The sequence below is a fragment of the Muscardinus avellanarius genome (assembly GCF_963383645.1).
Source record: "Muscardinus avellanarius genome assembly, chromosome: 11".
NCBI lineage: Eukaryota > Metazoa > Chordata > Mammalia > Rodentia > Gliridae > Muscardinus > Muscardinus avellanarius.
This window is the reverse complement of record NC_137797.1, coordinates 95,742,534-95,755,670: the sequence shown is the minus strand read 5'-3', so window position 1 is coordinate 95,755,670 and position 13,137 is coordinate 95,742,534. Positions and strand designations below refer to the sequence as shown.

General features: G+C 46.0%; 1 protein-coding gene across 1 annotated transcript; it reads right to left on the bottom strand.

Moving 5' to 3' along the window:
* Positions 1–5,251: 5,251 nt before the first annotated feature.
* LOC308269591 (sperm motility kinase 2A-like) lies at positions 5,252–6,411 on the bottom strand (the record flags this gene model as incomplete). The annotated part of the gene is made up of 2 exons (XM_080704958.1): positions 5,252–5,256; positions 5,343–6,411. 2 exons carry the CDS (start codon positions 6,409–6,411, stop codon positions 5,252–5,254), a joined length of 1,074 nt encoding a protein of 357 aa, XP_080561084.1.
* Between the last annotated feature and the right edge of the window lie 6,726 nt (positions 6,412–13,137).

Sequence of the window (13,137 nt, the reverse complement as noted above, 5' to 3'; positions counted from 1 at the left end):
CACCAGGGGTATTGTCCGCCATGTTAATGTGCAGTGGGCACTGAGGGTGAAAGTCTGCGGGAAAGTGCTCCAGCTGTCATGCACAGTCCAGGGCCATCATGAAAGCCGGTCCTTCCCACCCTCCTAAGCCCTGGCTCATCTGTTACTTCCTATGTCACCCACAGCAAGCATCTGAGTCAGACAGGGCATGTCATCCCAACTGTGTAGAAGCGGAAACTGAGGCACGGGGTGGGCAGAGATCTTGGGCCAGAGGGTAAACAAACTGAGGTTAGAACAAAGATCTCTTTGGATCTGAACCCAGGGGCCTTCTCCCACATAGGACCCTAACACTGACCTTAATGCCTCCAGGGCTTCAAGGCTTCATCTGTGAACACAGGAAGCAGAGGCCATGGGGCTGTGTGTCGTGCCTGTGTCGTGGGTGACAGCTCACTTGCTGAGGGCAGGGGAGGGGTGGCAGCTTCTGATGCTCTTCTCCATCCTGGACCCTGTAGGTGTCCCTCCCAGGAGAGCCAGTAGCCGCGGTGTGTCAGGAGGAGCCACCTCGGGAGGAGACCTATGACATGAAGATAAATGCAGACCCAGAGCACTGCAGGCAGCTCAGCCTGCGCTCCACAGAGAGGTGAGCTCCGCTGCCCACCACCCACCCTGGAGGAGGGGAGGGGCTGGGCCTGGGAGCAAGTCATGGAACACCTCAGGGCATGACTCTGGTGGAGAGGGGAGACACGTCAGTGAAACATCTGCACAGCATCTGTCCTACACCAAAGGGACAGAAAGCCCTGCAGTGCACACAAATCAACACACACACACACACACACACACACACACACACACACACAACTACATGGTCCCCTTTTCTGCTTGGCTTGTCCTCACCAAAATGCTTCCAGAAAAAGTAGTAACCACCACGGGGTATGAGTGTATTTTCTAGTGAGACTCACTCCTATAGAAAATGATGCTTAAGCCAGGCGTGGTGGCGCACGCTTGTAATCCCCGCGCTTGGGAGGCAGAGACAGGAGGATCGCGCAGGTTCGAAGCTAGCCGCGCGCGCTGGCTTAGGAGACCCTGTTTCCAAATAAAAATGTAAAAATAGGTCTGGGAGTGTAGCCCGGAGATAGAAGGGCTTCCAGGAACCCCAGTACCACCACCAAAAAAAAAAAAAAAGAAAATGATGCTTAAACAAACACTTCACGAAACTGCTTAATTGAGTGATGTGTGCATTTATGTCTCTACCATCTTGTACTCCGCTAAGATGTATGACTGCAATGTACCAATAAAAACTAAAACAAAAAACAAAAGAAACAAAAAACTGTTTATAACAAAGCTGCCCAGAAGAGGGCACTGTTGGCAAATCGAGGGCTGGTGAGTTTGTCTGAGTTTGTCCTGGAATGTTTGAGCAGGGGTTTTAACTGCGGCTCTGCACTTATTAGAAGGCTGTACTAGCTACGTAGTCAGTTGTGACCAGTGCTTTTAAAGAATAGCCTAATCATATAATACGTGACTAACTACAAAAGAGCTCAAAGCTGCCAACCACAGAGTAATGCTAAGAAGATGGGAATGTTAATTACCCTGGTTTGATCACTACATATCGAATAGGTGTACTGAAGTATCACACTGGGCCTCACGAATGTGTGCAATTATTACATGTCAATAAAAAATAAAATGTTTTTAACGAGATGGAAATGTTAACTACCCTGATCTGATCATTACACATTGTATACATATGTCAAATTATCCCAGTTGGTCCATTCAATATATACCATTAAAATAATTATTAATAAAAAGAAGCAAGAACAAAATAATAGTATGGGTTGACAGAAAATTGCATACATAAAATGTTGCAAAGTTAAGTGTTGTTTCATGAAGTATTTGCTTAATTACCTACACATATGTGTATCTTCAGAGACTCCCAGTGCAATGTTTATGATGGTGGGCTGCATTCAAAGGAGTTTCAGGTGCCTGTTCAGCACTGAAAGCACTTTACTGTGCGGTAGGACCAGCTCTTGGGCTGTTGAAGCAGAGCAAGGTGTGGCAGATGTGGCTGGAGAGGCAGGTGGCAGAGCCAGTCCCCAGCCCTGGGGAGCATGGGACAGTTGCCACAGCCGGCTCTGCATGGGGCTTCCTAGGCTCCAAGACTTTCTGCCCAGGGATCTGGGTTGAAGAGAAGCAGGACATCTCCCTTTTCCTGAAATGAGAGAAGGATTCACAGAGTGAGGAAAAACATGAGCAGTCCAGACCAGTCAACCTTCCTCATGTCCCCTCAGCAAGGGGGTAGGGGAGAGTGACAAGCCTTCTGTTTCTCTAAGTATGAATTCAAAAGAAATACCTAAACTCCTGAAAAGATATCATTCTCTGAATTGGCTTTTAGAGAATGCAAATTAGTACACGGTCATATAACCTAGAATCAGGAAAAACTCTTAAGACACTTTAGCTCATGTTGAGTGCTTGGTGCATCCAGTGTTCTGCCAACCATGAAACCAGCTTCAAACTCAAGGAGGTTTTTTAAGGGATGCTCAGAGGGTCTCAGAAGAGGAAAGTAACGTGGTGATTTTCTAACCAGCTGCCCACAGAGTGGTACAAATGCTGAGGGGTACAGGCATTCAGAGAAGGCCGAGGGCAGCATGACTGTGATGGGACAATGCAGATGTCAAAGAGAAGCTCCAGGTGCAAGAGCTTGGCTAAGAATGAGAGCAAGGCTGGGAGGCATAAAAGAGTGATGTTTCCATTTAAAACTGCCCTGCACATCAACAAATACCCAGTCGCTGTGCTAGGCAGGGGTGACTTCACAGAAAACCAAAGCTGTGTAGTCTGTGTCCCAAGATGTGAGGGGTTCTGGGGGCTATATGGCAGTGCACTAGCCTAGCATCTAAACAAATCAGTGTTTTCTGCAGGTGAGCAAGGAGGCACAGGGATGGCCAGTGGCCTTACCTGCAACACAAGGAGTTGAAGAGAAGCCACGCTTCCTAGACTTCAGGCTGACCCCAGGACTGTGGAATCACTTGTGTGGGTTGGGGACATTACTTTAAAATAAAACAGAACAGACTTAAGTAGAAAAGAAATGATAAGAATGCAGTGCAGGCAATCGGGTAGTGTAGTTCATGAACTTTCATTCATTGAGCGACTTCTGTGCACACCGGGAATATGTGAGATGCATGTCTATCGTGAGTGGCCATTCTGAGGCTGGAAGCCATTGACCAGGTGCTCTGGAAGGTCACCTACAGTCTGCCGTTGCTGACTGAAGGACGGTGTGTTAACTGTATGTCAGATTATGTGTTCTTACTGATGAAAAGGTCACCAGTGAGGAGGAATCTGGGAGTGGGGCAAAGCTGAGCTAACACTGAGCAGAGCCAAGGTAAACAGCACGTGCATACAACAAGACGGGAGCCTCGGCTGCTCCTGAAAAACACCTTGCAAGCTCAGACTGTTCTTTCTCAGCACCTTGGGTCCAAGAGTGCTTCCATTGCATCAAATCAGAAAAGCAAGATTCAGGGTTCAGTGTTAGAGTGCTGGCCTTGAAGTAGCAAAACCCTGAGTCCAATCCCCAGCACCACACACATACAAAAGGAAATTAATAAAGAAAAAAGGCAAGGCTCCTAGAGAGCTCGCTGGGGAGAATACACCTCAGGGTTCATTACAGTTAAGCCATTTCCATGGGGTGTGGCGGTGTGCCTCAGTGACAGAGCACCAGGTAGATGTGAAGGCTCTGAGCTCCATCCCAACAGGGCAAAAAAGAAGATAATAATAATTGTCAGGAGGCAATTCCTTTTCCTTTTCAGTTCTAGGACTGAGGTCCCCATTTTCCCACTGGCTGTCAGCGGGGTTCCCTCTTAATACTAGGGGTCAACCTGAGATCTCACCATGCCATGGACCCTGCGGGGCCTCACACAGATGCTGGCGGGGAAGCCTAGGGATAAACTGTGTGGCTTGGAGATGGAGATCTCTGAGATGAACCCTGAGTCTGCCACCTTCAGGCAGAGATCGAGGCCCTCAAAGGCTGAGGGCCTCCTAGAGGCTGCCATCGATGGTGCTGAGCAGCACAAGAGGCTGGCAATTCAGGACACCGATGTCAAGCTGGCTGAGCGGGAGGGTGCCCTGCAGTGAGGCAAACAGGACATGGCACATCAGCTGTGAGAGTACCAGGAGCTCAGGAAGGTCAAGCTGGCCCTGGACATGGAGATCGCTACCTACTGCAAGCTGCTGGAGGTGAGGAGGAGGGCAGGCGGGAGTCTAGGATGTGGAACATGAGTATACCTACAAAGACAACCAGTGGCTACTCAGGAGGTCTGAGCTGGCCTACGGGGGCCTCTTGAGTCCTGGCCTCAACTACAGTTTGAGCTCCATCAGCCCAGCTTCAGCTCTGGCGGGGCTGCCAGCTCCTTCAGCCATACAAGCACCAAGGCCATGGTTGTGAAGAAGGCTGAGACTCGAAATGGAAAGCTGGTGTCTGAATCCCCTGAGGTCCTGCCCAGTGCACAGCCCTATAGCCCCCTCCCAGCCGGCCCTCCTCCTGCAGATGCCTCAGAGCCTGTCAGGGACACAGCTGTATAGGGGAGTGAAACAAAAGCCCCGCCTGGTGCCCTGCCCTAGCCCTCAGCCCACCCTTGGGAGGACCCCACTGCCTGGGATACCCCTCTTGCCCATGCCCTCAACTAAAAACGAATTCATTTATCTTTTCCAAAATAAAGCCTCACTGGCCTTGCTGGTGGTGGTGGTGGGGGAACCACTGGGAGGGCGGGAGAAGAGAGAAGAAAAGAAAGACATTAAAGCACAGGTAAAATAAAATGAACTACTGGACCACACTCCTCCACCTACTTTGTCAGGACCTCACTGGCCAGCTGGAAAGATTTTGTTTTTTCCAGCAGGTCCCCTCTGCCCTCTCTCCACAGAACACACCTTGTTGATGGCAGGGCCTGTCCTTGGGGCCCTCCGGCAGCAGCAGCAACAACAGCAGCAGCAGCAGCAGATATCAGCAACCCAGCAAGCCATCCTTCTAGCCACCCTCTTCCATGAGGCTGCTGTCCCATGACGAGGTGACCCAGGGGAGGAGAAGGAGGAGGAGGGCTCTTGAGGGGGAAGCTCCTGGGAGCATCTACTGTTCTCAGAGTCCCCTACATTGTAGGGGCTTAGTGGAGGCACCACTGGCCCATCATGCCACGGCACAGAGAAAGGGTGGGTCCCTGGCACTAGGCTGAAGGAAAAAATGGCAGGCACGCTGTTTCCTCTGCAGACTTTTAGCCTTGACTGCTTGCCCTTCTCAATCTGCTCAGAGGGCAGAGAGGGGACAGCGCCTAGGGCAGGCTCACTGGCACGTCTCACTAGGGGGAGATTTTCGGAGGAAAAGTCACCTGTGACCTTGTGAAACATAGGAATCACTTGTAACGTGGTGCCTGTATCCTGGCTTAGCTTATTCTGCAGCATGAGGTATGTAGCCATCTCATCATTAAATTTTTTATTTTTCAAAGACAACCATATCTGATGGAGGTTGAAGCCAATGTCAACCATGGCCATCAGGACTTTGGGGCTAATGTGGTTGGAGACTGGCTCACTGGAAGGACTGGGGAATCCCTCCTCCTGCTTCAGCCATGGGTGCTCCAGGATTTGATCGATGGTGAGCCTCTTCATGGGCTTCAACCTTAACATGTCAAAGATGAGGCTGTGTATGTCCTTGGCAAGGTAGGTTGGAAAGGCATGCCTGGCATGCAGAATCTGCTTCTTTGTTACAGGTGTGCTCTCCTTAAATGGGAGGTCCCCTGTGACTATGAGGTGGAGAATGACCCCCAGGCTCCAGATGTCTGCTGCGGGGCCATCATATGCCTCCCGCTGGCAGACTTCTGGGGCCCAGTATGGAAAAGTGCCGCAGACCTCGTGCAGCTTTTCTCCAGGCCTGACCCTGCAGCCAAGCCCAAAGTCAATGATTTTAACGTGACCTTGGGCATCCAGCATAATGTTCTTGGGTTTCAGGTCCCTGTGAACTACGCCCTTCTGGTGGCAATAGCCCACAGCACACGCAATTTCCCAGAACACTCTCAGGGCCTCTGCCTCCTGCATGCCACCAGTCTTTGGCAGATGCTGCAGGAGGTCTCCCCCACTTGCGTGCTCCATCACAACATAAACACGCTCTCTGGTTTCAATGACCTGAAACAGCTGGATGATGTTTGGGTGCTGCACGGCCTTCATTATGTCCAGCTCAGTCATAATAAAGGGGGAAGCCCGCCCTCCCTTCTCCAGGACCTTCACTGCCACCTCTGTGCCTGTGAGCAGATGGATGGCCAGTTTCACCTTTCCAAAGCCGCCCTCTGCAATACCCCCCACGAACAGATAGCGCTCCCTGAAGCTCCCTTCCTGACAGCTGAGCTGCTGGGAGCCCTGACATCCTTGCCCGGCCTCGCTCTCCTCGCTCCACAAATGAGACATCTTAGGATGGTAGCTGAAAACAAAAGAAAAAGATGAAAACTAGAAAATTAAAAAAGGAAAAAAAAAGAATGCATTAACAAGGTAGGGAATCAAAAAGAAAAATTAACCCAAAGAACTAAATGCACAAAACAAATGCACCAAACTACCAAGTGAGGGTAGCTCCAGTCCAACAGGTCACCAACCAAGAGCTAAACAAGACAAAGACAATTATAAAAGAAGAAAAATACCTAAAAATTTAAAAAAGGAAAGAAAAGTGGGCCTCAGCAAAGAAGGAAATGTAAAAATCAAATATACCAATAGAGTATAGCTCCCAGTCAAAAGGTCAATAATGAAGAGCTAAAGAAAAAAAAGTCAGGACTTCTGGGAAGATGGCAACTAAGAGAAGAAGCACTTATGATTCTTGCTGACACCCAATTTTCATTGCCTCAAAAACAGCATTCTACACATCCAGAAAATACTATCAATAGAGGAATAAAAATGATAGATACAAGGGACAAAGAATAAGATTAGAAGACCCACCAGAGAGCAGAAAAGAAACCCGCCCGCCACAGCAGCAACAGCATCTTGCCTCACAGCACCTGACTCCAGAGACAAAAAGGAAAACAAGGACCTGAAGTGAGCAGCTGCAGATCCATGGTTGTAAGTCATCAGTTCTTCCTCTGCAAATACCAGCTACAACTTCCAGAGGCTGAGCTTACCATGCCCTCCAAGGATCCAGAGCGGAGCTCAAAACCAGAAAAGAAACCCACACCCCTCACAGCTGAGGGCACCAGGTGGTGCCATCTTGCCAGCAGCAGCCAAACTCACAATGACCGCCAGAGATCCAGACCAGCATGCACCAAAATCATAAGGGAAACTGCCGTTCCCGCAAGAGAACTCCCAGTGCTGTGACCCTAGGGACTCATGAAGCTGCAATAAACTTCCTGGGTGTGAGATTTTGTGGTTCAACCCAGTGAAGGAGTAGTGGCTGCTGAGATTACCACACCTTCCAGAGATCCAAAGTAGCACCGTAAGTGAAGTTCTGGTTCCCGCGAGAAAACGTCCAGCCCTGCACTTCCAGGGACTTACGCAGCTGCAATAAACTTGCTGGGTCTGAGATTTTGTGGTTCAACTCAGTGAAGGAGTAGTGATGGTTGAGATCACCACACCCTTCAGAGATCCAAAGCAGCTCTCAATAATACCATACGTGAAGTTGGGAAAGCGTCCAGCCCTGCACTTCCAGGGACTTGTGCAGCCACGATAAACTTGCTGGGTCTGAGATTTTGCGGTTCAACTCAGTGAAGGAGTAGTGGCAGCTGAGATTACCACACCCTCTAGAGATCCAGAGCAGCATTCAATAATACCTAAGAGAAGTCTCAGTTCCATGGGAAATCACCCAGCCCAGTGCCCCCAGGGACTCCCGCAGCCCCAATAAATTCCCTGAGTCTGAGACTTTGCATTACAACCTGGAGAGGTGGGAGTAGTCTGCTGTTGGACATAGCAGAGGCTCAGACAGACTCAGGTTCTGATGAGTGAAAAGTGTGGGGGGAGACCCACGTTTGACACTAGACCAAACTAGTAGGATCTCCGGGATCTGTAGAGACCTCTCACTCATGGTGAATGGGGAGAAGTCAGACCAGCCCAGCCCAAGCTGTGGAGAACAGAGACTCCTCTGCTTACCTGCTGACAGCTCTAAATTCCTACTACTAAGATTAAATCAGACATAATATCCAAAAAAGACAAGATGCTAAGACATCAGATAAACAAGCCTGAGAACCCTGAAAATATGAGAACTAGGAACAATGGAGAAATAATGGAAATCATGAATACTGACCTACAAAAAATGCAAGAAGGAGAATTCTGAATCCTGAATTACAGTATGATGAAAGGCCTCAAAGCAAGTGTACAGAAAATGAAAGAGGAAATGGAGATACTAAGAATGAATCAGAAAGAGGTCTGGAATGAAATGAAAGAGTCAATAAATGAAATGAAGACAGCAATAGAAAGAAATTCTGGAAGATTAGATGAAATGGTAAATAGAATATCACTGTTAGAAGACAGTTCATTCAAAACTGAAACCATAGCCAAAAGCATACAGAAGTCATTACAGCAATAAAACTTAAACATCCAACTATGGGACAATATGAAACATCCTAACTTACAGATAAAAGGCATTGAAGAAGAGATAGAGGTGCAGACCAAGGGTATTTGTAATCTCTTCAGAGAAATAACTTCAATGAATCTTCCAAACATGGAAAGAGACTTTGGACTTACATGCTCAGGAGACATACAGAACACCGTTAAGACAAGATCAAAGAAGGACCTCCCCATGCCATGTAATAATCAAAATGACCAACATATAGGCCAATGAAAGAATCTTAAAAGCAGTGAGAACAAAAGAATGGGTGACATATAGGGGAAAACAATAAAAATCACCCCAGACTACACAACCCAAGTCACAAATGCCAGGAGAGACTGGTATGTTGTGATCCAGACCCTGGAAGAAAGCAACTTCCGACCTAAACTGCTATATCCAGCAAAGTTATTATTCAAAACTGATGGAAAAACCAGGTGTGGTGGCACACGCTTGCAATTCCAGCATTTGAAAGGCTGAGACAAGAGGATCGTGGTTCGTGAACATCCTCAGCTACTTAGTAAGACCCTCCACAACTTAGTGAGACCCTGTTTCAAAATAAATAATAAAAAATAGGGCAGGGGGTATAGCTCAGAGGTTTAATGCCCCTGGGTTCCGTCCCCAGACCCGCAAAAAAGAAATTGATGGAGAAACAAAAGTGTTTCAAGATAAGAAAATCTTAAAAAATTAATTAATTCAAGGCAAACACTAGAGAAAATACTTAAAGAAATAAACCATAAAGAAGAAAAAAGAAGCAAATTTCAGAACCAGAGAAGAGATGAATTTGACCAGCAGGGCATCTAAGAAGAAATAACATTATACCAAATAGAAGATAGAACACAAAATGACAGGAAACAAAAATCATATTTTAATAATAACAGAATGTCTGAAAGGACTTAACTCACCAATAAAAACACATAGACTGGCAATGTAGATTAAAAAACATAATCTAGGGCCGGGCGTGGTGGCATACTCTTGTAATCCCCGTGCTTGGGAGGTGGAGACAGGAGGATTGTACAGGTTTGAAGCCAGCCTTACTGGCTTAAGAGACCCTGTTTCCAAATAAAAATATAAAATAGGTCTTAGAGTATGACCTGGAGGTAGAAGGGTTTCCAGGAACCCCAGTACCACACACAAAAAAAACATAATCCAAATATATGCTGTTTTCAAGAAACTCATCTTACAGTCAAAGACATTCATATACTGAAAATGAAAGGATGGAAAAAGATATATCATGTTAATGGAGACCAAAAACGGGCAGGAGTAGCAACACTGATATCCAATAAAACAGACTCTAAGCTAAACATATCAGGATAGACAAAGCAGGGCGCTTCCTTTTATTAAAAGGAACATCTCACCAAGAAAATATAATAATAGTAAATGTTTACATGCCTACAGATTCAATACAATTCCTATAAAAATACCAACAACATTCTTCATAGACCTAAAAAAATCAGTCATGAATTCTATCTGGAGAAAGAAAAGACCCAGAATAACCAAAGCAATCCTCAGCAATACGAACCATGCAGGAGACATCACAATTCCTGACTTCAAAGGATACTATAGAGCAATAGTAGTAAAAGCAGCATGGTATTGGCACAACAGGCATACAGACCAGTGAACAGAATAGAAGATATGGAAACAAACCCACACACCTACAGTCAATTGATCTTTGACAAAGGAGCCAAACTCATACACTGGAGAAAAGACAGCCTTTCAAATAAATGGTGCTGGGAGAACTGGCTATCCATTTGTAGAAAGATGGAACGAAATCCTTACCTCTCACCGTGAACAGGAATCAACTTGAGATGGATCAAAGACTTAGAAATTAGACCAGAGACTGTGAAGTTAGTAGAGCAGGGCATAGGCTCAACACTCCAACATACAGACACAGGTAGTAACTTTTTCAACGAGATCTCTAAAGCGTAGGAAGTTAAAGCAAGAATTAACAAGTGGGATGGCATCAAACTTAAAAAGCTTCTTCTCATCAAAGGAAACCATCAAGAAACCTAGAGAAAGCCTACAGAATGGGAGAAGTTCTCTACCAGCCACCACTCTGATAGAGGGCTACTATCCAGAATATACAAAGAGCTCAAAAGACTCCACACTAGCAAAACAGTTATAACCCAATCAAGAAATGGGCAACTGAATTGAATAGACACTTCACAAAAGAAGAGGTACAAATGGCCAATAGATACATGAAAAGATGTTCAATATCATTAGGCATTAGGGAGATGCAAATCAAAACTATACTGAGTCTATCTAACCCCAATCAGAGTAGCAAGCATAAAGAAATCAAACAACAACAAATGCTGGCAAGGATATGGGGAAAGAGGAACTCTTTTACACTGTTGGTAGGTGTGCAAACTAGTTCAGTCGCTATGGAAATCAGTGTGGAGATTCCTTAGAAAACTGGGAATGGATCCACCATATGATCCGGCTATACAACTCCTGGTTATCTTTCCAAAGGGGTTGGAATCAGAGAACTACAGTAACATATGCATACCCATGTTCATAGCGGCACAATTCTTAATAGCCAAAATATGGAACCAACCCAGGTCTCCATCAACAGATGAATGGTTTGAAAAATTATGGGAAATACACACAATGGAATTCTACTCAGCAATAAGAAGAACAAAATCATGTCATTTGCGAGAAGATGGAAAGACCTGGAGAGCATTATGTTAAATGAGATGAGCTAAGCACAGAGAGAGAGGGACATATGTTTTCTCTAATATGCCCAAACTAGGGAGTATTAGGAATACCAGAGGGACTCCAGATAATGGAGGCGAAACCTCAGCAAAGCTGAAATGGAAGAATAGGCGTCAAAGAAGGCTGAGGTTGATTAATGGAGGAGCTTGCATTCATATATGTGTAAAAGTATGAATGTAGCATGGTTAACTTGGACACTCATTGTTGGGGGGTGGAAGGGGAAGTGGTGGGTGGGAGAGTGCACCAAGCACAGTATGAATGTATGCCATTTTTTTTTTTTTGGTGGTACTGGGGTTCTTGGAAGCCCTGCTACCTCCGGGCTACACTCCCAGACCTATTTTTACATTTTTATTTGGAAACAGGGTCTCTTAAGCCAGTGCGCGCAGCTGGCTTCGAACCTGCGCGATCCTCCTGTCTCTGCCTCCCAAGCGCGGGGATTACAAGCGTGCGCCACCACGCCCGGCAAATGTATGCCATTTTTAATATGATCCACATAAAAATTTAAAAATTAAAAAACCAGAAAATAACTGGCATTATTAAAATGAAAAAAGAAAACATAATCAAAAGATAGAAAATTTAAAAAAGGAAATATAAAAAATATGTATAAAGAAAGAACTGCCCCAACCAAAAAAATAATTGTACAATATCAAAAGCTCCAAACCATAAAACTCAATTGTCTCCGAGTCCTACAGGCCACCACACAACAGTTCCTTGTGCTCAAGGACAGACACCAGCCTTGGCCAGGGCCTTTTATAGCTGGTGTGTGGAATCCTCTTACAATGGCTCCTTAGGATGTCACAGCAGGAAATGGCCCATCTCAGCTGGCTGTGAACCAATATATTGCCTGTCTCAGTTTGGGATCTCCAGGGATTTTTTCAGCTAGTTCAATAATAAATATTTATCAAATATTTTTACTTCACTATGGTATAAACACAGAGATTTCCATGTTTAGATGACAAAATTTGTAGGATAATTTAACAGCCTTTTTGTTTCTGGTCCCAAATTCTGCAGTAAGTTTGGTTTTCAAAGACCTTAACATATCTATACTCAATTTCTCTGACTTCAGCTCAGTATGATTGGTGTCAACATAACGGTAGCACTTCACTCGCATCCTGATACTTTAATAAAATGTTGTGTTTCCTAAGACAGCATAGGCCACAGTCTTCACATCTATGGGGCTGAGAGGAAGGAAGCTTTCATTTTAGCATCAACTCTTAAATTGCTCATCAGATTTCTCACTAGAATCCCTGGGACCCAAAAGGCACTGGGTTGATACATTGAAAGTGATGAAGGACACATCTGTCAGCCAAGAGCTCTGTGTTCAGCTGAAGTGTCTTTCCCAGGTGAGGGAGTGAGAGAGGATGGCAAGAGACACCTTAGGCTGGGTAATCTATTCACAAGTAGATCCCACAATGCATCGACACACAGGGTGTGCATTCCTGCCCTGTGTATGGCTTAGCCTCGCCCCCTCAGGAAGACTGTTAATCACTGATTCTGTTTGGGTGACCTGCAAAGGTCTCTCAAACTCAGTAGCCTGGACTTTCTGCCTGTCCCTCTCCTGCACCTATAGGAAGTCCATGCCTGGCTGATCCCCCATGCCATGATGGGACTCTTTCTGAAATTTATTTTAACAGTGGTTCCAAGGGAAGCCAGGGCCTTGACCATGATAGTAGACAAGTGTTCTTCCCCTGAGCAAACCCGCCAGGTGCTAAGTGTTATGTCGAAGGCCAAGAAGAGCCAGGCTGGACAAGAATGTGTGTGCGAGCAAAGTTTCCTTTCAACACCTGCAAGCCAATGAGCTGATACAAGAGTAGCCTCAGGCCCAAAAGACAGTAAGAATGTATTATTTATAGGGAAGGGGTCTGCAAGCCACACAAATGATCTGTAAGTTTGTGAATCTT